Source organism: Toxorhynchites rutilus, chromosome 2, assembly GCF_029784135.1.
Source record: "Toxorhynchites rutilus septentrionalis strain SRP chromosome 2, ASM2978413v1, whole genome shotgun sequence".
Taxonomy (NCBI): domain Eukaryota; kingdom Metazoa; phylum Arthropoda; class Insecta; order Diptera; family Culicidae; genus Toxorhynchites; species Toxorhynchites rutilus.
In genome coordinates, this window is record NC_073745.1 from 92,765,716 (window position 1) to 92,789,930 (window position 24,215).

Below are 24,215 nucleotides of genomic sequence, written 5' to 3' on the forward strand. Positions count from 1 at the left end.
ATCTGGATAGAATGATGGAAGTTAATGTTATGAAGGGTTTCGTGAACAAACAATTGATTGCATGTCGCAAAGGCTAACTATCGGAAGAATGTTATGGGAACTGTCTGCATATAGTTGCAGAGTAGGGAACAATACTGTTTTTTTTTAATGTAGTTTTCAAGCATCTGTTTTGGAGGGTTTGAAGTTTTCGCAAGTGAGATTTGCATGCTCGACCCCAGGTTATAACAAGATAGTTAAGGTACGAAAGGACGTGAGCAAAATAAATTTAGCAGATAATGCCGCGGGATACGAAATCCGAAATGGCTTGAATGATGTGACTTCTTCGATTACACATGAGTTTAACATAACACTGCTGTGCCGTGGGACAGGCTTTCTAGAAGAATGGAAAAACATACATTTAGTCTTGGAGGCGTTCAGTGAAAGAAGGTTGGCTGCGAAGTATTCTGGAGGAATCTTCGAATCATGATTCATGCTGCTGACTGTTTGCTCAACATTAATTTGGGGATAGAAAAGTGCGGTATTACCCGCAAAAGACGCGGAGTTCTCTTCAACTTGAGCCTGTATAAGTCGTACAGAAGAAATAATAACGGACCTATGTTACACCTTTGGGGTACGCCAACTCCAAAAAACTTAATTGAACTTCTAAACAAACCTACTACTACAAACTGTTTTCTTCCTAACAAATAGCTGCGATCACGTCGTTTCATAGCTATCGAGTTTTTTCAGCAGAACGTAATTAGTATTTTTTCCAGTATTTTATTTTATTGCCCCAAGCATCGTTCGGAATCGCTGAATCGTTGTTGTTTCTCATTGACTGTGAGCAAAAATAACATCCACTTCGAACAGAGCCATGGACAATTGCAGAGCATCATCGAAAACGAAAAATTCTGAAAATATTAGTGCGTTTTAGTCGAAAAATTGAAGGCAAGTCAGGTGCTTCTTCGGCTATTGCCAACATCTCAGTGGCAGCATGTCATTTCGATCACAGAACCATGCGATCTGATTGAGCCACTTGATGCGAATCAGCTACTGCTAACACTCCAGGTAGCTTCACGATTGTTGGATATGAATCAGTGGAGGCATATCATCTCAATTACTGAAGCACTGGTCTCGATAAGACCTCTGAGGGCATGTCCGGTATCCAATCAGTAATTAGTAGCGGAAAGTCCACCTCGGACAACACAATGGAGGAGTATCCTCTCATTGTTTGAACCACGAATTATACTGAAATCGTTGATAATGTTTCAAAGTAGAAAATTTCGCCCTATGCCTCATACAGAGGACAGAGAGAAGTTGGGCAAATCCCACGGTCTCAGCTGCTAGGAAATCCATACCTTTGTTGCACAAAAATGCACCCCCGCATGGAGCGTGGAAGACAGCAGCAAAGGCGCAGGAATTAAGGTTTGAGGTGTTAGAGCATCCTCCATACTCACCCGACCTTAGCCTAACAGATTATTGGTTGCTCAGATCTATGCACAATCGTATAAGTAATAGAAAATTCAGATCTAAGCAGGAGTTAATGGACTTCCTTACGGAATATTTCAGCAGCTCATCAGATTCATTCTTTGATACGGGTATAGACTAGCTCAAGACTATGTGGAGGTACGTTGTGGCAAATAATGGGAAATACGTGCCTTAGGAGTAAAGGTGCTAAAAATATGCAGTAGGAAAAGGACATGAAAAGAAAGAAACTAAGGAGGCACCTTAGTCAAGAACTAAGCGTCTTGATTAGATCTCTTATTTGAATAATACCAATAACGACTTTGGAAGAAAGCCACCCAATACGCGAAGCAATCTCCATCGGTATCGGCGGTAATACCCCGGCACTGGTGTCGAGTCCAGTGAAAGGAAGCAATCTCGGTATAATACAAAGACCCAGACCAGCGAAAAAATGTGAAGTCATCTCCCTCGATGGGAGTTTTCATTTTTTTCTGTGATTCCTTCCTTCGCCTGATGGTATGCAGTCAACATTACACAACTATTGAAAAAAAAATCTTCCAACAACGGTCTTGGACATCATCTACACCTACCGTGAACAATTGTTCTGCCACGTATCTTTTTAGAACATCAGAAATAACCTAATAATCGTTATGATTACGTTATGATTATGACACACACACAAAACAAACATAGTGCAGAGCTTGCACTAACGATCAAAAGCAAAGTAGAATATAATTGCTATATTGCATATTATATTCTCAAATCCGTTAAGTCTCGATGAAACGATACTTCACGTCGGTTGGTTTTTATACCGTTGGATAGAGAATGTATATGTATGACTGAATCACACGTTTCAATTCTCGATTTTGTTTGTTGTAAAGGCTCAGAAGTGCGTGTATGGCTGCTGTATGTGCTTTGGTATTAACCTTCCTATACTCGCGCATAGGTCTGACAGACCGAAAATCAATGAGGTGGCTGAATAAAATGACTATTAATAGAGTTAAGGAAAATATATTTTCGGGAGTTAATTCATTCTATTATATCCTTTTTCTTTAAATAAATACTAATAACGCCTGAAAATACACAATAGTAATATTACAGAGACACGCACAGTCTGTGATTATATAAGCTACAATTTTGCGCGCGAGTACAGGAGAGTTAAGGACACGTATTCCGACATATGGCCAGTTTGCGTGTAGTTCTCATTAGAACAAAGATGAATCACGAATTAACCTTTTTCGTCTGCTCTCACAGAATCACGCAAACAATTGAGGGGAACTGGGGGGAAAGTGGTCGCCCTAAGGAACATGTCCATTTCCTGTGTGCACATGCCACTAAAATTCCCGATCTTCGAAGAATATTGTAGCTCAACTATTTAAAGTACAAGATAGTGAGCGGTTTTTATTATGAAAATTGAAAATAGTACAGTTTTCATTATTAGAAAAAAAAGTTGAAAAATAGAACATTTTTTTTAGTGAAGATGTAAAGTGGTCACCTGTGGGGGGCAAGGTGGTCACTCGCACATATCACGCTAGAAGGAATAGATTCATGCGTGTTTTATTGTCCAAATTTTATTAAATCATTATTGAAATGATAGATAAATATGAAATTGAACAAAATATCTGTTCGCCTCTCCTGAACAGTCGTCCAAACTGTCTATTTGTCGTAAATATCAGGTCAAATAAACTAAATTTCGCTAGAAATTCCTTAAATTCGAAACGCACAAAACTACGGCCGATTTTTTAAATTTATATGTTGACATGCAACAGCTTCACTGAAGTACAGGGTGACTCAAAAGTCATGAAATTCTTCAAACATAAGATGACTATAAATACGGTGTCAATAGTCAATAGTTTTACTACCAAACAAGCAGGTGACCACTTTGCCCTCACTACCCCTAGTCCTTTTCAGGTCTACCAAAACTTTCTACTAAAAAGTTCTTTCGTAAAGATCGATTCATTCTTATTGATGATTTTTTTCGATGGATCATTAAATTTTTATGAATTCGAGTATTGTTTCCGGGTTAAAAGTGACGTCAAAGTTAATTATACCATCCGTCCTGTTTTAACAGGACATGTTCTGATTTTGAGACCTTTTTGGGTCGTCCTGATTCATTTTTCATAATCTAACATTTGTTCTGATGAAAATTAAATTTTGTTGACGAGAAAACTTTTTAAATGTCTAAACGAAAATGTCATTTTACCGAGGAAATGTACAGGAAATACACTTGTTTCACAGAAGGATTTAGTGTTTATGCTGCATACGGGTCGATGGCTAATAGCGGTATGTACGATTTGTCATTCTGTTGAAATAAACAATGAACCAATCTGGTTTCGAAAAGCATATTCGAACACTGAAACAAGAATTTTCAAATGGCATCAACTTCCAAATCCACGCTGAACTATATGGCGCAGAAATCAAATCTAACCGCTCGGAAGATTTGGACTGCAGAAGGAGCTCTTGCGTTTCATACCGTGATGCACTTTAAGCAGCATGGATTGTAATTCGGAACTATTACGCTGCCGCCACCACCACCACACAACCTATTCGGTTCGAAATTTCTGTTGACGTTCTGCGTAAGGTACTGCATAGTATGATTTGTGAATTATTTTTCGAGAATGAAGTTTTTGGGAGCGTTGTAATTGTGTTATGTTATTTTGATGTAATTGTTCAATACAATAAGTTATTTAAACGATGTAAGTTTGCAGAAAAGTTATCTTCCTTGGCAGAAAATGTGCTTTTTATTGTGTTACGGCGTCAAATACACAAATGAAAGCATTTTTTTAAGAGTGTTAAAATTTCGTATGTATGGAGCAGACCTCTCATTCTCAGACTGAATGTCAGCTTGAAATTGTACCCAAAAAAATCCCAAACGATGCCAACCAAGGCCGGCTAGGTTGTAAGCAGAGATGCCAACCTTCCTGATTTTTCAGGATTTCCCAGACTTTCTGGCACGTTTCCTGACATCCTAACAAACACTCAATTTTGCCATACGGGAGTTTTCCTGGTTGGAAATGAGAACCATCCATTAGGATGCTATTAAGCTCTCAGTCCGTACTTGTTTAATGCTCAAAATAAATTAAATTCTCGTGACACAAATATACACAATTAAATTTTCCTGATATTAAGCTGTACTTAATCATGATTACTGCCAATTGAAAATCGACTGAATGAGCTTGTCCAGAGCGAAAATCCAGACTTTTTTTTCCTTCAATCAGATGTTTTGAGGCTTCTCAAAACAGTGTTTGATAATTTGTGAAACTACATTATTTTACGAACTTAAGAACACATAACGAGATTACGTTTAAGGAACAGCATTACTTTAGTGAGGATAATGTGTGTGTAGGAGAAGTGACAGATTTATTGAGAAAGAAATACAATGTGTAAAATTACTTATTTTATATGACAATTGCCCGTAAGATTCAACTTTAATGATGAAACTATGGTAATCGTAATCGTAAACGTAAATATATCGTAAATCGTAAATAAAAAAAAACGAGATATAACATCATAATTAAAAAAAATCAACAATTCTTCGACTCCTGATATGCTATCCTCATTTGATTACAAAAATTTTATTTCAAAGAAGGCATGACGAATTCATAAAAATTCTGAATATTGATTTCTCTGTAATTGACTGTAGTGATGCTGCAGGTTTCTGGGAAAAGATATTAACGATCCAAATATCTGGCGAAACACTAGCTTTTCCACTTCTACTGGAGTTTATACCATGGTTATTAATTCTTTCACATTCCTCAACATCGGTAGACGACCTTTCTTTCTATTCATGAGATTAGAAATAGACTACGGAAACAATAACAATAACAATAAAATAATAAAATTGAACAAATGTATGGATACCTATAAAAAATGATGTTTTTGTTTTTCCAAAAATCGACACCAACTTTCCGGAAAACCCAAAATAAACTATACTGAATTCTTCCTGATTTTTATTTTTATTCTTCCTGATTTTTGGAAATTATAGTTGGCAACTCTTGTTGTAAGGGTGTTCCACACAACCAGACTACCCATTCCGATCTCAAATTTTCTCTAAAAATTACCAAGTTCTGTGATATCATGACGAATGTGTATGTAAATTTTATTGCCATCTATCAGCTCATTATATACACTCTTATATTAAGTCAAAATATTTCATGGTTGATATGAGTAACAAAAATTTGATATTTTTATTTCACGATTTCGGATTAAATTGAAAACCAGAAAAAGTAAAAGCGTTAAGGGTAGAAGCGCTAAACGATCAAGGTTGGTTGGCCAATTATCTTCTAATGAATGTCATGAATAATGAATTGATTTGGGAGGTACTGTCTTACTCACACGACACCACAAATTTTCCATTTATTCCGATCGTTACACTTTCCGAATAGCCAGCAATTGACAGTTTTGGATGTTATCCAAAATGCAATATGCTTAAATTCCGCTCAGGAATCGATTTTTTCTAATCGATCATGCATTGAAATTTGATGTCAAAAGGTTAGCAACAAGGATACTCTCCTCAAATCATTGACCAAAACTACCTTCCTCTCAGATTACCTTGAAATTTTATAGCCACAAATTTGACTGCATCCGCAATAAATGGAAAGCTGAAAACAATGGTGCTAATTTGACAAGGCCTAAGGACCGGAGATTTACGACTGTGAATCTCTCAACCGAAAAAGGCACCCTTGCTCAATAATCCCATCTTGATAATCGATCGCTAGCATATATCATCATCACACGGATGCCGCTTCTAAGGTTCGCCGATCGACGGTTAAAACGGCAACTGTTGTGCGCATAGTAAAAGCGTACAACCGCTGCGCTAAAGTGGATAAATTGATTAATAGTGTAGATGAGTGCAGCAATACGAAAGGCGGCGGACGGTTTTAAATTGAAATGAATTTTAAATGCCGCATTCGCGTGCTAGCAGTCATATTTCGGAGGCGCGCGCATTTTTCTTGCTCGTGTGAAGAAATCTTCCGAGATTGAGAAAACACCAACTAACCCAGTGAATGGGGCACATCGTATACGTGCTTGGGGTTGGAGAGGCTGGAACAGCAGCGGCAATCTAAACAATGCGCGGAAACATGACGTGTGATGAGTCGAACACATTCGGTTACAAGGTGATACGATATAGTTTAAATCGCAAGACCGGAATGCGTTGCATATATTTATACGAATAATATGTTGAGATGTTCCAGATTACAGCAGTAACAGTTGTGGTTCATTTTTCACCCTAGAGAGATGCAGAGAAAATACGTAACGAACGCCAAACAACACAAAGTGTGTACAACTCGCACAAGAGAGCGTGAATTAATCACATGTTTGCGCTTGTTATCAGTGACTTTTTTCCGCTTACATCCGCCGCGAGGCAGTCCCAGGTATTTGGAGCGTCTCATGTATTCCCGGTATTTCTCGTGTGATTCCTCACCCAAGAAGCCAACATTGCGTTACGATTGCGTTAGGCAACCGCTGTAGATTCCAAAGAGGTGAATTTGCACGGGAATGCATCGTAATGTTTTGCGTCACCCGGATGACGGGTGTCGATTTCATTCCAACGGATCTCCGCTGACTGACTGAACCATAAATGTTGAAGGTCATCGGATATTTTTTTGTTGGTATTTGACAGCGAGCTGGTTTCTGACTTTGCTGATTAATATGCGAAGACCGGCTTGTATTACTACTGCCCAATAATTGGTGCCCGACATGACGAGAAGTGTTTGAACCATTCGAGTGATTTCTCCGCGTCTGTGGCGCTGGAGATTAATGTCGAGTGTTGATATGGCGACATTTTAAGGTCATGGCGAGTATGATTTTGGTATTTAAGTTGATAATGCATATGTCCATTGGTATGCTGTGAAGGATTCTTGTTTATGCCCGGCGCTGACGTCGAAAATGATTTCGTTGTGGTTGTTTGAGCGATCGATAGTTTTTGTTGTTCAGATCTAGATTTTCCTGAACACTGAGAGTAGCACATAACATGTATCAATTCTGAACTGAAGATTGATGTAATCAAAATAAACGAATAAAAATTCCGATTGTGTAGTATTGGGTCATTTAAAAAAAAAACGCACATTTTCCAATCAACTGTTGAGTTAAATTTTTCTATATTGAAAATCAAATTTTTATCAAGTTTATATTATTCATTATTATCTATAACCTTTATCCATTTTTCGGATAATTTCATAATCCCATCTGTTTCAAAATTCGGTGATTTACTAGCGAAAACTTTTTCAAGTGATTTTCGACAACTGCTATGTCAGCCATTTTTTTCATACAGAATGTTCTGCAGAGATATGAACAGATGGCAGTTACATTGTACAAGGCCGGTTTATACGGTGGATGCATCAAAACTGGTAAACATGTATGTATCGGCCATCCGGAGAAAAATTGGAAGCGAACATCGTTCGTTTGACTAACGAAGTTCCATAGTTTCTAGATGCATGGTAGTCCTTCTTTCAAGCATGAAAAACGGCAATTATTTTTGATTACTCTCAAATTTTGCTTTTAAGCAACGGAATTAAGATTTTTTTAATCAAAACTCATGCAGCTAAAAAACGTAGCAAAATCTTCTTTTTACACTATGAATGTTTATGCGAAATGCTCATCTGTTGACATTTATTGATCTTGTACAATAAAAAGACGACTACCACAAACAAAACAACCTGCATGGATTGGTGCACCATGGTTAGTTGTTTACCTCAACGTTATTGTTGTTGTTTACATTTTCGTTGTTTCACCTCGTTGTGGTAAATAAAAAAAAATGCTTGAAGAACATTAATCCTCCAGTTCCAGTTTAACATGGATAATAACAAGGACAAGTAAGTAACAAACTATTAAAAAAATAGGATGATCTTCAACAGAATTGAACTATTTGCAGCTACGACGGAATAGAGTTCCTGGAGCAGGAAACAGCGGGATCTCCGGTGGCTGGATCGTCGGGAACTTTCAGATTCTCGAAATCCTTGTTGGATACGACCCAGGTCTCTGACGATGGGAACTCGAGGAATGTCGAATTCTCATTGTTGCCCGATAATACGACGGAGGAAGCTGAAAACGAAGAAAGTGGTGCATCCGAGGAAAATGATGTGACTTTGTTGCCAGATGATGCTGCGAAGAGTTTGGAATTCTTCTTTAAAGGGACCTTTCTTCGACGACTTTTTCGCAGTCAAATGCGCCCTCGAGAAATCGGAACCATGAATGTCGGTGGAGATACAGTGCCGGAAGTGATCGGATTCATGTGGAAACTTGCAAAGAAACACGTATCTCGGCAAGTTGATTTTGACAATGACGTTCCGACATGGTCTGAGAAGCAAATGCCAGATGAAGAAGACATTGAACGATTCATCATTCTGCATGACACGACCAAAAGGAAGACCTACAATGTTTCTGCCATCACTCCACGAATCCTTGCTACATGGAAGGATAAAAACATCAAAATTTTTGTGCATCCATATGCGACCAACGTGGAGACGCATGCCCAGCACCAAATGGTACTGAAGACGCTCATTACGCCAACAAACTCAGACCGAGCCGGAGCCCACTCGACCCGTGATTGTGCTGCTTTGGCTAAAGAGCTTAAGGAAACTCACTTGGATTTAGAGGGACATCAAAGCTCGTGGATGTTGTGGGCCAACTTCATCCACTCTTCGCCTGCTCACAAGCAAGAGCAATTGAAAATTGATCCCGCACCGCCTTTGGAGCTCGCCAAATACTTCCGATGGACAAATGTGTCAGAAGCAGCCCGCCTGCAGTCAGTACATCGGGGTGTCACAGTGGCTCATACTGTGAATGCTGGTTGGGTGAAAGAAGCGGCTGAAATAAGGGAAGAAATTTCAGCAGCACTTGGAATACTTAACAACGTTTCCCGCAAGCTCGAAGCAATGATAACAAAAGGATTAGCCGCTGGAGATTTTATCACCGCAGTGCAATCAGCAATCCGACCAGAAGAGTCCGAAGTGAGCCAAGTGTTGGCGGAGAAAGTAACTGATTGTCCCGATGTTGATCACTCTTAAAGTGTTTTTCTTGTTTTGATTTTACGGTTTTGAATAAATAAAATAAGTTTTATTTGCAATAGTTTCACGGTCTTCATGAATTTTATTTATTTGTTTCAGATAGTTCATTATTGTTAACAGTAAACGTTTCAAAACTTGCTCTTATATTAATTGGGAACAATATTCAAATCGACCTCATTTGGATCTTGCGTTAAGCCTTTCTCAGGGCTGAAAAATCCTCCAGGGAAGTATCCACAGTGTTCAAACAGTTTCTGGCAAGGATAAACTTTGAAGTAGTTCATAGCTTCACATACTTCAGCCAGAATTTGTTCACCTTCCCGGTGTACTCTCTGAAGACGTTTTTTCACGAGGCCAAAGATCACCTCGATGGGATTGAAAAAGGGGCAGTACGCCGGAAGGAATATGGGTATGATCCCAATGGATCGAAGATAGCGAATGAGATTAGCGTCGCAATGAATCCTCGCACCGTCCATGATCCATACTGAATGGAATCCTGGATATCTTTGAACCTTAGGATTCCGCAAGGCAAACTTTCGGCAGCATTCGAAAAACTTTAGCCTGTTAAAAGTGCCTTCAGTCCAGAAACTATCCAGGATTCCATCAGCGCCAAGGAAACATAAGAACGATGAACGAGCACGGCGACAAAATTCTCCTCTGAAAATTAACTTTTTTCCTACGACACCATATCCCTTCTGACGTAACGTGCCCCTATTGTCAATACTCACCTCATCGAGGAAAACTAAATTGAAAATATCCCATGGTATGGCGAGGAGCTCATTCACAAACCGCACTATTTCTTCCATACGAATTTGAATAGCTCTTCTCTCAATGGTTTTCCACGACAGGCCTGCCTCGTGCAGAATAGTACAGACGGATGAAGTACTTATTGTCATCTGGAAATGTGCCTGGAACATCTCCTTGGCTTCGTCCAAAAATAAAAGAGGATGCTTGCAATAAAGCTCCACCAACCATTGTCGCATTTCCGACTGGAACTTTTTGAAGACCTGAGCTCGTTTTTTCCTTCGGTAAAGTCCCTCGCTTTCAAACTTTTGAATCCAACCATAAATAGTGGACAGGCTTTTTCCGTAAATGATCGCCAAATTCTTTTGGGAAATACCCAAAAAGTAGTGTCCATAAAGGGCGTGGTATACGGTTCCAGGACTGGCCTGTTGTTGGCGAACGGAATGAATGATTATATCGGCCATCTGAAATGTGTGTAATTTGAATGGTTCAATAATTTCAGCATTCAACTAAGCAGACAAATTTTACCTTCAATTACGTCTTCAATAATGACTTTTGGAAGAGATTGTAGAGCAAAACTAACCGAAAATGCTTCTAATCGCAAACTACTTCGAAATATTTTGCTTTTTTAGAAAGTAAACAAAAACAAACTGAATATCAGCACATCGACTGGCCTGCTGCTCATGACATCGGTTGGTTATTTGACATGTCGTTCGTTGGAAATTTCGTTCGTTGAACTGACGAACGAATTCCAAGATAGTGCTGTGGCGACAATAGTCTCTCGTTGCCATAATGAAAAACAACACATTTTCGGTTGGTCAGTATTGGTCGTTCTTCTTAACCGTTTCGTGTAATCTATCCTGTTGTGAACAGAAGAGCTTCGAATTAATCGTTAGGCCGTTCGGTAGCACCACAATGATTCGTCTACTTTCATTTAGAGATGGGTAAAACAGTTCAATTTGATGAACGGTTCGGTTTCTAACCTTTAATCTAAGTGAATCAGTTATTACTCTATTTCGTTTAGAGGTATTAAGAACAATATAAAATGTTAGCTAGAAACCAACATCAATAGACAGCTATTGATATCGTTGAATTGGATAGGAGATTTTTTTATTCGTGTGGGATTTATACAGTAACGTCTCGATTATATCACTCTCAATAAAAATTTTCGCGTGATATTAGGGAAATGTGATATATTTGAAACAGTTTTTTTTGTAATGAAATATCTGTGGTTTTTCTACAATATGTATAATTTAAATACTTTTTCCCTGTGATATACAAAATATATAGAAAAACATTTATTACTAGGCAAACTTTGCCCGCCCAAAATTTACTTTTTCGTTATCACATCCACGTTTTCTTACTAAGCGCACGTTCATGGGCCCAATCGCAGAACTGTTCTTTGTTTGATCTTCTAATGTACCTTTAAAATTAATTTTTACTATAAATTTTCAGTACACTGGAGTCGCTTTTTACGCGGGGGATACGTGCTGCGTAAACAAAAACCGCGTGAAAGAAAATCGCGTAAATTCCAAAATCTGCGTAAAATAAAACCGCGTAAATTCCAAAAACCGCGTAAAATAAAACCGCATATAAAAAAACCGCGTAAAAAACGACTTTAGTGTACTTCTAACAAAACTCGACATTATAATATCAGATTATTTTCGGCACAATTCTCGTGCAAGATTTTTCATCCGTTGCATGGAATAAATGTTTGATACAGAAAATATGATAGAATGAAGACAGCCCTAGATCGGGCAATTCCTTTCTCGAGTTTTGCTCCTATCAACACGGAGACCATTCGAAGCCAATGCATTTGGATTTTAGAATAGAGCAGACAATCGTGCGTTTCCTTACTTATGCGGCCAAACTGCGTACTTTACAGCGAATTGTTCAATTCGATCCACTTGTACAAACTTGTATTGACGCCGTTTAATCGTTTTAATTCAAATTTCGTTTCAATCTAATTCCTAAATTTGGGTTACAAGGGTTGGTATTTTCAAAAGTGCCAAATTTTCTAAAATTTTTGGAAGCGGATAGATTTTTAAAATAGACCTCCGAGTACTTCTTATTAGCTGTCGTCGACAAGTGGAGGCATATACACGATTCTTATGAGCCACTACCGTGGGGATCTTGAATTACCTTGAAAGCGCAATTCAATGACAATGAAGAAGAATGGAGTGGCATATCTAGAGTACTTTCCCGAGCTGGATGAGCTATCCTAGTCGCATCCTCAATATATAAAATTGTCATTCTGAAGAAATCACACTGATCATATCAACATGGCGCGAAATCCCCAACACGTCCCATGCTAGTTGAAGCTGCCTTGGATTAGCCGAGTTTCTCGCAAGGAATCTAAAATATCAATGAATTGATGGTGGCCAACCATGGTTTCAGGAGGGATTCATAACAAGGCAATGCAGAGGTCTTTGCCGTTGATTTGTGTCTGACAAGCGACAACTTCATTGCCTGTCATCGGGGGGAGTGTGAATTTGTAGCAGGAGTGATATATTTTGATTCGACTTTGTAGCAGTAGTAGCATATTTGAATCGCGGAGGTTTAGCTCGGTTTTTGTATAAAATAATGTTTCAAGGAGAAAAAATACATCATAGTAGTAAGTAGTAACTTTGTAGTAGTAGTAACTTTGAATTGGTCTATTTTAGATGGCTGGCTCCTTAGGCTCCTTAGACTCCTTTGGCTCCTTGGATGGTCGAAGAAAATATCCATCTCGATTTTTCCAAAAAAAATTTGAGAAAAATCAGACTGTCAAGAACAGCTCCAGATCCTGAAAATAAAAAAATTAAGAATTAATTAAACACGAAAAAGAAATCGTACACAAATAACTCACGAATTGTACTTACCTCTATTTACTTACCTTTTATGAAACGCACAAAAACGCAACCATCACATAAAACGCAAACGTCACACAAAAACATCGAACGGAAATGATTACTGTCATTAATAACCTTGGACAATCACCACAAAAAGTCATTCCAATAAAACCATCAACGAGTGAAGTGCGCAGTTGAGATTCGTCTTTCTTTTTTGATCCAAAGTGGAGGAAAGTTTTCGCATAAGTGGTCGGTCGAAGCATAAAGTGTCGGAAAGTAACTTTTTCTATTCACCGAGTCCGCCAGTCAGCAATATTCTTCCGTAACACAGACTTTATTTACATCCCCGAATCATCACGACATTTCAAGCTTTTTTAAGACAATCGACATTTTGCTGGAACTCCCGGTCGAAAATTCAAAGGTCACTTTTTTACATACGTTCATCGCAATATTCCTATACTGGTTCGGCACTCCCCTGTTTTTAAGGGGAGGATGGGCTGCATAACTCGGGAACTACTCGAGCAAATGGAGCCACATTTTACATGTGGAGGTTTTAGGGTACAAGAAATGTTTCTAAAAAGATGGGTTTATTTCATAAAATTGGAAATTTTATTACTAAGATTTCCTTCTTTGGTTAACATAAACATATATTACATACAAATTAAACTAAAAATGCAACGAATTCAACTAAAAACTAGCCTTTTTTGTTTTAACCCTTTCAGGACCATAAGGTTACGGTACATTATTAAATCAATTTACCTAGATGTAATGAATTAATAGGCACCCTAAAAACATAATTTATACTAAAAATTCCAAAAACTCTTACATTTTTTTTTGAAATTTATGGGACAAATATGTCCCTATGGTCGCTAAGGGTTACTTTCTACTGAAACATCTAAATTTTGGTTTACTTGTTGGTAAGAGTGTTTTGTTATAAATAATGTACATTTGTTACTCAGTATACTTTTATTTACTTATTTATAGATAATATAAATATAATAGGGCAAGTTATTTGTGGTACTCGGCGAAACAATTCCTGTTGTTAGTGTAGCAAAGGTGCACTTTACACAAAATACAAGTATTATTTGTGCGGTTTTCTTTTTTGTACTTGGCACAATGTACGCACCTCTTTCTGGCATTCGACTTTTCCATTGGGTGCGATGGTAATTGTCGTTTCACTGCTTTGCGTACTACACTACTTCTTGCAGTTGGAAGGCCTCTTTGTCTGTTGGTAAAACCATTTATCAAACTCCGAGCAACAACTTGTCTGAATTGCAAGGTCGACAACAGAGATCCTTCAATTTTTTTTTGTTCATGAAGCTTAGTGTAGACGGTATGTGCATTATTGATCGATATATCTAACAGATCAAAGAATAGGCGAAGATAATACTTTATTTTTGATCTCCGATCTATTTCATAGCACACTTTTAGTTGGTCCATTAGGTCCACTCCACCCATATTTTTGTTATAGTGTGACACAATTTTAGGACATCTCACGTCAATTTTATCTGCTGAGCCAGCCTGTCGCCGTTTCACGGTATCAGTTTCTACAGGTGACAGAAAGTTGGTCAAGAAATGTACCGCTTTATTATCCATCCATTTCACATACGATATGCCTTGAAAACTTGTGGTGTAAATGTCCCCACGCTTCATTTTTTTATCCACTGGTGCAGTTTTCGGAAGATGTTTTCGGTTAATTCGAACAGTCCCACATGCCTTGATATTCTGGTCAATCAGTCTGTACTGCAACAAAGGTGAGTTGAAGAAATTGTCAATGTAAATTTCACATCCCAAGCCGTCCAGCTTTGTCGTAAGTTTCAGCACTACTGATTCACCTAATCCATACTAAGTCCCTGAAGTTCGTTTACCGGTATATAAATCAAATTCAAATAAGTAACCCGTTTCTGCATCACATCTGCACCATAATTTGAAACCCCATCTTACTGGTTTATTTTTTATGTATTGCTTCATTACGTTGTGACCCTTGAATTTGATCATATGCTCGTCGATGGATTGTTTTTTCGTGTTATTGAGAGCGTTTTGAAATGAAGTATTCAAGTGATCCATAACTGGCCGGATTTTGTATGCTCGATCATAGTTAGGGCTGTTTATGTCTCTTACATCGTCATTGTTACAGAAATGTAGATTTCTGCGTATTTCTTCGAATCGCGTTCTTGGCATAACATTTGAAATGAATGGTACCGCCATGTCTGGTTCTGTAGACCAGTAATCTCTCAATGATGGCAAGATATGATAGCCCATAACCAGATTCACACCAAGAAATGCTTTCATTTCATCGATTTTGATAGTGAACTCCCGTCCATTTTGGTGAGCGTATTGTACTGACTCGGATACTATACGTTCAACTAAAATGTCGAAATTAGTTACTAAACGGAAAATGTCAAAAGGAGTCAATGTATCGGCTTCAACTTCTTGACAGATTTTCACCTTTCCGAATTCATATTCCACGTCAGGAAAAACATTTGGGTGGTATGTTCTCGGATTCCAATTGAAAACCGGTTGAAGGTTGGAATGTGCTTCAGTGACGATTTCCTGTCGAGATGTTGAAGGTTCAGGTGATTCTTGCCGTTGAAGAGTCGTCGTTCCTTCAATCTCGACATCAAATACCCCTTGGTCATCATCCTGTGTTAGAAGTCTTTGGTCTTCTTCATCAAGCACTAAGTCATCTTCCTCATCGCTATTGTCACCCATCAAAATTTGATGAATTTCATTTTCTCGAAGCTCAAAAACTCCACGTCCCTTACGAAACATATTCTGCAACAATATGAATAAGAAAATGATAGCATTTTGGTATAAATCACCAGGCCAAAAAGTTATGAAATTCCGTATAAAAAGTATTCCTTTACGCCGACAGGGACATCCGTGTCCCATAATCTCTATAACGATTTATCACAGAATACAACACAAATACATTACTACTGAATATTTAGAATAACAATTTACTTACCAGGTAACGATAATTTGACACTGTAAAAACTTGAAAAGCACTGCTACAATATCAATTATTTATTCCAAACAGCTGATCATTCGCGCCAAAAGAACTCTGACGTTCCGGTGACCATAGACAATAAACGGTGTTAGATATTATGTATTGCCAGTAAAAAATAATAAAAAGGTACATTCCGAAATATTAAAATAAAAAAGTAATTTACAATGGTTACGTAAATATTGAATTAATTCATGATTTTTGCTTGGGACATCGGCGTCCCCGTGGTCGTGAAAGGGTTAAATCACATCAGAATTCATAATTTGTGGCTAAGAATGATTACTAACATACAAAAATTCGAAGTTTCGAAAATTCCTGAAAATTTGATGTTCCACAAATTTCATCAAAAATAGTTTTACCATCTTTGGCCCATTTTTAAAATTTTCTACATGACTTCCATTTTATATGAAAAAATTGAAAAAAATTGAAAAAATACATATTTTTTGATATCGCAAATTAAAATTTCATTCTGTAAATATTTTTAAATATATTTTATATAGAGTACTAAAATATAAAAAAGAGTAACACTATAAATTAGAAACATTTTTTTAAATATTTCGAAAATGGCTACATTTAGAAGGAGATTGATAATAACCTTTTTTATTTTAAATCATATCAGGATTCATAATTTGTGGCTAAAAATGATTGTTAACATACAAAAATTCGAAGTTTCGATAATTCATTAAAATTCGATGTTCCACAAAGTTCGTCAAAAATAGTTTTACCATCTTGGGCTCATTTTTTAAATTTTCTGCATGACTTCTATTTTGTATGAAAAAATTAAAAAATATGTATTTTGGATATTGCAAATTGAATTTTTATTTTGTAAATAAAAAAAGAGTACTAATTTTTTTCTCAGTGTACCTGTTTTTCATATTCAACCATCAATGCTCTATAACTCTTTCTAAGACACTATTTCGGTACGACTCATAGTTTTTGAGATATAAATTATCGAAGATTTCTCTTACTCGAATCGACACGCCCTTTTCAATAGGTACGCTTGAGTTAAAAAAAACCCAATTGCTGTGGAAAACTCATATTTCCTCTAACCCAAACGGAATACACACTTTCATTCGAATCAAAAATACTCATGTTTTGTCATTTGTCGATTTCATTTAGAATTACTCGTATAACAAAAAAATCATTTTGGGCGGGACAAAGTTTGGCGGATCAGCTAGTTTTTCATAAAACATCGAAGCACCCACCAAAACACAAAAGCCAAAGCTCATTCTATTGATTCCCATCGCCATTATAATGTATGTATAAATCATCACACAGAACGGCTCAATTATCGTATAGTTTCACTCGTAAGAGCATAATGGGGAATAGAGGCGAATGAACTGCAAAGTTTAAAGCCTCTTAAAAACAAAGAAAGAAAGAAGTAATGGGGAAAATCAGTTGATCTGATGACGAGCGCGAGCGGGTTGCATGATGGGCGAATCGGGCGAGAGATATGCAATGGAACCCTTTCCTCGCGCTGGAGTGGCGAACGAGGGTCGCGTCTGCAATTTGAAATTGAATTGCAGCCAAACACTAATTCCCATTGTCGAGACACGACGTCGCTCGACACTCGCGACACTCTGCGAAACTACCAGCTTTCTTGTTCCTGGTGCAATGATAACATAACTGTAGAATCGATTTGCATCAACCCAACTACACTACATACTATGTGACAGAAAAACAAACTAGTGAAACGAGCGCGGTTGAGAGACGGAATGAGATGCAAAAAAAAATGAATCCTTCAAGGACTTCTCCTTTTAAGTGGATACCACACAAAGGCGGAATGGAAACATCGGCATGGCCCGTTGGCCGCAACGTTTCGCTGGGCGTAAACTTTCTCAATCGTTTGGTCGGCCGAGAAACAGTCGGATCAGATGAGGAAACATTCCGGTTGGGAATATCAAAGAAATTCATCGTTGGTTTTTTTGGTGTTCCACCATCACGCCAGTAAGTAAGTGGTGGTGGCATCATAACGGTCGGTATCGTGATAGTGCGATAACGATAGCGGGAAAGTATTTTTTTCATCAGGAGTGGTGCTTGTAAAGCTCTCTTGCTCTCATTGCGCGCATCCAGGCTCTCGCCGAGCATAGCGTAACAAGCTGATTAGACAATGACTGGTTAAGTATTTTCGGATCTCTATATCGATGGGAGTAACAAGCACTTCGGAAGGTAGATTGGGATAAGCGTTCAACTTCTTTTTTCATGAAATGATGTTTGCCACAAGTCCCACAGTATTTCACAAAGTTACGAAACCCCTAACCACTTACCTATTGGTGCGGTGATGAGTCTGCGGCGGCTGCTGCTGTTGCTGTTGTTGCTGCTGTTGTTGTTGTTGTTGCTGGTTCATTACGGTGCTAGGCACAACAACGCCTCCAACACTCGGTCCCCCCGGGGGGATGCCCTGTGACGTTGGTGTTTGAGGCGATAAAATCCCAGGTCCACCGCCGCCGCCTGGTATTCCCGGAGGACCGGTTGGCTGCTGCACTTGTTGGATCGTTAGTTGCTGCTGTTGCTGCATTATGGCCGCGTCCTCTCGGGTCATTGTGCGATAGCCCATGTCCTCGTCATAGGCCATTTGATTCTGTGCTGGATTCGTTTGCATCGGCGCTATCGAGGGCGGGGGAACGCGACCACTTAGCACCTATGGCAGAGATAAAGTTGTTGTTTATTATCATTATCCCCCTTGAGCACGCGAAGGGTAAAAAAATCGATACCCCACGCGCGTTATGTGAGCACAAGCTGTAGTAGGGTAGAACACGAAAGTGTCTGTGTCTGCAAAAAGGGGAACAGCTTTCCTATGACTCACCTCTAGCGCGTGCATCATGGCGCGGGCGAACGCTTCCGCATCTTGCTGGCTGGAGAAATTAAGCCCGTAGACAAACTTCGAATCCCGCCACTGGTGGAAAGTCGTTGTCGCCTGGTTATATTTGAGGCCCTTAATAATAGAGCAGTTGATCACAACCTCGTGGTCCTGCAGCTTGCGGCCAACCACTCGAAATGTGTTGTTCTGCTGGTGGTGGAAGATCTGCACCTTGCTGAGCCCCGACGAGCTACCCGAGGGAATCCATTTCTTTTGGCCATCATCGTAAACCATCACCGAGGCACGGGCACCGATAATACTTTGCTCACTATAATGTATGGATGGAGAAAACGGGAGGGAAAGGAAAAAAAACAGACATTAGTTTTATAGGTCAGACGGAACGAAAGTAAAAGGTGGAGCAAACAAAATTGTTTTGTTTCAATTGAATGATGATGAGAAGTAGTAGCAGACTGCCTATTTTGCAGGAATAATGGCAGTATAAGAGGATTATTGGCATGTACTTTGTATACACGCATCGAATATTTAACACGAGTATCGAATGCTCCTCCCACAAAAAGTGATTAACCTAAACAAGGTGTAAGATTATTTATTGGGTTGTTCAAGAAAATGTATTTTCCCTAGGGGACGTATCAGTTACTGAACCTACTGTTTCACAGCCAACTTCACACATAAACTGTATTAATTTACCTTTTTACTACCAAAAAGATGAGTATACCATTCATGGCCATGTATTCATAAAAATCCAGTTGTAGAATCCTTTTACAAAATCTCTTTTCAACTATTTTTACGTTGAAGAAGCACCATGTTACGAAAGCTATAAAATGCAGAATTAGGACAGTGATCGTTGTAAACCATCGGACAACAACTTGTGAGAAAACTGATATATTTTAATGGGTGTTTTTATAAAGATTAGAACACTTATTGATATATGCGCCACTCTAACTGTCACTTGTTTTGTGTTGTGTATCTTAATATTTTCTGCAAATTATGTATATTTTTCATGAAAAACATGATTCAGAACGAGAAACTAACCACGCTATATATTCGTCCTATATATCAGAGCAATCAATTCGAGCAACTACTTTTACTCTAGAGCAATTCCAAATGAAATCGACAAATGACAAAACATGTGTATTTTTGATCCGAATGAAAGTTTGTATTTCGTTTGGGTTGGAGGAAATATAAGTTTTCCACAGCAATTGGGAATTTTTTCACTCTAGTGTTATTTTTGGTAAGGGCGTATCGATTTTAGTGAGAGAAATCTTTGATAATTTATATCTCAAAAACTATGAGTCGTACCGAAATAGTGTCTTAGAAAGAGTTATAGAAAGAGCCACACCCCACGTGCCACAAGTGATTGATTGAAAGAAGCGTTTGGCGAAAAATTAATTTAACGTAATAAGGTAAATGATTTTGGTTTGTCCAGTCGAAAATATGATCATGGTTTGTCCACTTTTTTGAATGCTCTAATCCAGCGCACTTGTGTCAAATCAGGCATTCCAATGTTTCAAAACATATAAATAAAATTGTCTTTTTCATGATTTACAGTAGTTTTATAGATTCACATGATTTAAAAGATTATAAAATCCACCTTCTGTTTGTGTCAATGCACCCCTCATTTGAAATGGAGCCAAATTTGGCATGTAAAGGTTTTAGGGGGCACGAAATGTTTCTATGGTGAATAGACACTTCTCCCCTCTCTCTAAGGGGTGGCTGCCACACAAATGAAGCACAAACTCGAGAAATAATCAAGCAAATTGAGCCAAATTTGGGATGTGAGGGTTTTTAGGTACGAGAAATGTTTCTATGATGGTATGACACCCCTCCCTCCTCTGGAATGGAGAGGGGGTCCCATAAAAATAATACACATATTTTTACCAAACATGACAATTGAAAATTTTCGGAAAGCTCTGAAAAAAATGGAAAAGTTCGAAAAATTCAATTCGCATATGTTCTACAATTACGAAATTAATCTTCGTTCGAAAGTGCAAAGAAACCGTGGTTGGGATAACGAAAAATAAACTTTGGGCGCGACGAAGTTTGCCGGGTCAGCTAGTTAATTTATAAATAATGAGAAATAATAATACTAATGAGAAGAAATTTTTCAATAAACATAATATCTAATAACGGGGCAATTTGAAACGTTTTTTTTTTTGAAGTTCAACTTAAAAGTTGTCTATTACTAAATCAGTTTGTTTACTGCATATATAAGGAATGGCAGATGACTTTCGATAAAAAATTGAAATTCCCACTGGATGTTTTGTAAAAGAATCAATAATCAAAATGTTTAATTTTTATATGCATTGTAGAGCAGGGTAAGTTGAAACGCAAACTATCATGAGTTGAAGGTGCGGATTTGCTTCTCGAACTATCTACAACTGATTTATGAAACAGTAAGTTGAAGGAATTACATATGAACAATTGAAAAAAGAGGGTTTGGTACACGTGAGATGTGGGGAGTAGTCTGATACACGCAAAATGGACACTTTTTCTTGTTCTTCTTAAATGGAACTAACGTTCCTAGCGAAACTTTGCCATCTCAATGTAGTATTACTTGCGTCATATGTATGTGTACTTAGTTGAGATTTCTATGCCAAATAACACGCCTTGAATGAACATTCTGTGTGGCAAGCTCTAGAATACGCGTGACCACAGTGCAAATCGGAGGAAATTTCTTTGGCGAAAAATACCCCTGACCAGAACGGGAATCGAACCCGAATCCCCGACATGTTAGGTGTGACACTCGGCCACTCGGCCTCGGAAGCACAATAAGATGGGCACTACATACTACTAATCAATATACAAAACAAAAACATCAAGAATACTATTTTAGACGCTTTCGTGTCAGAGTAGAGCCACTCAAAACGGCAACTAATGAGGTTTATGGGATCATTCGAATATTCATATATTACGTAACGCATTTGTTACATGTTATGTAGGGAAGAGTGAGTCTGAAATAGTAAAAAATTGCGTTACGTAATATTTGAACGACCCCTAGTTGCAAAATTAACATTTTTTTGTCTCATGTCTGTGTATTCATAAATTACGCAAAACATACTGGAGAACGAAACATGAATGATTCTTATTTTTATCATCATTCATTCATACAAATTCATCACCGACAAATAACATCCGGCATATGTAGCAATGTTTAAAAAATAGTCGATTTTCACTGGTTTCAACTTACCCCAGGGTTGAAAAAAACATGGGGTGAGTTAAAGTGCTCTGAGCTATACGGAAAAAGATTTTTCAGTTTAGTTTTCGACACCACTACACTTGATTATCCCTATTTGATTACCAGTCGTGCAATTCTGGGGATATTAAAAAAAGTAGTGTTCTCGGACCGATTGAGTTAGCACGCAAAAATGTTTGTTTTGATTCCACCGAACAAGGAAAAGTAAACAAAGGCGCGGAATCCGTTAAAGCATTCCAATATTCTGGTAATGGCTGTCATAAGGAAGGTTAAAAGATCATGTTTACTATATATATTTTTATCTCGTCAATGTATCATTTCTAGTAAAAGTTATGGCTTCCGGTTTAACTTATCCCGTATTTCAATTTGCCCTTATGTACTTTATAAAAAACAAATTAAAAACATTTTTTCCGTATCGATAATATATACTGAGAAAATCATCGATGAATCAAAGATTTCAAATTACATTTCTCTGCCCACCACTCTAGGACACCCTACTATTATTAATACTAAATGAAACTTCCAGACATTGCCGAATTGATTCGCTATAGAGCGGCGTGTAGAGTGTGTTCCAAATAGCACTAAAGTTGAGGCCCATATGAGAAGCGTTAATGGATGAACTGTCCGTGGTTCATAGACCCGGCCTTTTAGCATGACAATTTCCGGGATTGTCGATAATGCCCTACAAACGGTAAGTGTGAATGCGTCGTTGGTTGCACAACGTGATACTCTAACATCTGGTAATGTGGTTAATATGACGCGTGCGCTCGGATAATATCTCCGGCCCTCTTTCGGGCGTGCCGGAATCCGGAATCCGGAAGAATTCATCCGTCGTGACAACTTTGATGAACTCGGTGTTATTATGAATACCACCAGATACTGTCACGTGACGGGGAAAAACAAGTATATTTATCACTTGTGTTATAGATGGTGAAAGCTAGTCACGCGGAATGGAGTAAGTTTAATTTCGGATTTATTTAGCTTTTTAACTAACATTTTGAATCTTGTCTTGCTTTTTAAGAAAGAAAAGATAAACAAACAGCAATCTACCCGCTTGGTGGCATTTTTAGAACGAAATCCTGACGTATCCAAAGGATGTTTATTTGGACTCGATAAATGCGCTATGGGATGTAATTGAGGACTAAAAATGTAGCTCCCATAGACCGATTGAAACATGGCGAAAGGTCTAATTTCGATTGTCCTAAATGACTAATAATTATAATTATAACTATAACTATAACTATAACTATCGAAAAAATATTTAAGTTTCAAATAAAAAAAAAATGAATCAATCATTGCAAAGTTTTCAAATTAATATTTTTAAAACTATTCTGTAGTTCTTTTTCCATAATTTTAATATCCGTCTAAAGAAAACCTGAATCATTTTCTGCTTTTGGCAAATTCCTTGAAACTCATCAGATGTTTCATATGAAAATTATGCTTCTGACCGACGCTACTGATCAGTTTCTGTTTAAACAATTATATTAAACCTCATGTCACGTATATCAAATTACACGAGAATGGGAAGGATAAGAGGATTAAACTTCAGAATCCCATATGGGAGTAGCTCAGATTATATTGATCATGAGATGGATAAATTCCGGTTTATTCTGAGATACAGAAGATATTAGAAGATATAAATTGTAGAAATGGTACTTAAAAAAGGATTCTAACGTTAACCTATACTAAATACTTCTCACTATTCAAACGAGTAAGACAGAGCTGAGTACAAGAGTATGCCAGATATCGATTATTAAACTCATGATCAAGGATGGAAAACAAGGGAGCATGATGTGATTTACGATTAATCGCAAACTGCACAGATCGCAATCTGTGCAAACTGCGACTAACTATTAATCCTCACCCATCATAACCAAATGATTTTCTCTTGGTAACTCTGAGTTGACCAAAGCATTGCTAGACTGAAACTAGTTCGAATAATTGAGTTACTCTCCTTCCTCGTTTTGTTTTCAACTCCTAACAAGAATTTGCTCCATGGGAATGAGTGTCTCTATGACGTACGCTTAACGATTCTCGCTCTTCGTCCGGGCGTTCAATTTTCCTTTCCGAGCGCGTTTACTTCGATGAAACTGGGTAAAATAAAAAAATGCGCTACAGCAGATAGGACGACTTTAATGTTTCATGTTTCACAGAGGATTTCTCAGATGGTGAT

The 24,215-nt window shown here is 37.9% G+C and overlaps 3 protein-coding genes across 4 annotated transcripts in view; 1 reads left to right on the forward strand and 2 right to left on the reverse strand.

Annotated features, from left to right (window-relative positions):
• The window catches only part of LOC129764271 (protein enabled), an 80,770-nt gene that overhangs the window by 43,431 nt on the left and 13,124 nt on the right, over positions 1 to 24,215 (reverse strand). The window contains exons 2-3 of the mRNA XM_055763190.1: positions 18,835 to 19,156; positions 18,296 to 18,669 (exon numbers count right to left, since the gene is read on the reverse strand). Coding sequence (XP_055619165.1) covers positions 18,296 to 18,669; positions 18,835 to 19,156 — 696 coding nt within the window. The remainder of the gene's footprint in view (positions 1 to 18,295; positions 18,670 to 18,834; positions 19,157 to 24,215) is intronic.
• Positions 8,080 to 9,514, forward strand: LOC129764272 (uncharacterized). The gene is made up of 2 exons (XM_055763192.1): positions 8,080 to 8,255; positions 8,315 to 9,514. Exons 1-2 carry the CDS (start codon positions 8,236 to 8,238, stop codon positions 9,447 to 9,449), a joined length of 1,155 nt encoding a protein of 384 aa, XP_055619167.1. The 5' UTR covers positions 8,080 to 8,235; the 3' UTR covers positions 9,450 to 9,514.
• Positions 8,910 to 10,749, reverse strand: LOC129764273 (uncharacterized). Of its 2 annotated transcripts, none has more exons than XM_055763194.1 (2): positions 10,175 to 10,737; positions 8,910 to 9,700 (listed from the first exon to the last, which is right to left on the reverse strand). In XM_055763194.1, the coding sequence occupies exons 1-2, from the start codon at positions 10,652 to 10,654 to the stop codon at positions 9,596 to 9,598; spliced, it is 585 nt and encodes a 194-aa protein (XP_055619169.1). In that variant the 5' UTR covers positions 10,655 to 10,737; the 3' UTR covers positions 8,910 to 9,595. The 2 variants fall into 2 exon arrangements, with proteins under 2 accessions (XP_055619169.1, XP_055619168.1); XM_055763193.1 differs by having other exon boundaries at positions 8,912 to 10,654; positions 10,719 to 10,749.

Coding starts and splice junctions, on each gene's coding strand:
- LOC129764272 (XM_055763192.1), top strand. CDS start 8,236: ATGGATAATAACAAGGACAA. Junction 8,256..8,314: donor ATGGATAATAACAAGGACAA/GTAAGTAACAAA, acceptor AACTATTTGCAG/CTACGACGGAATAGAGTTCC.
- LOC129764273 (XM_055763193.1), bottom strand. CDS start 10,654: ATGGCCGATATAATCATTCATTCCGTTCGCCAACAACAGGCCAGTCCT.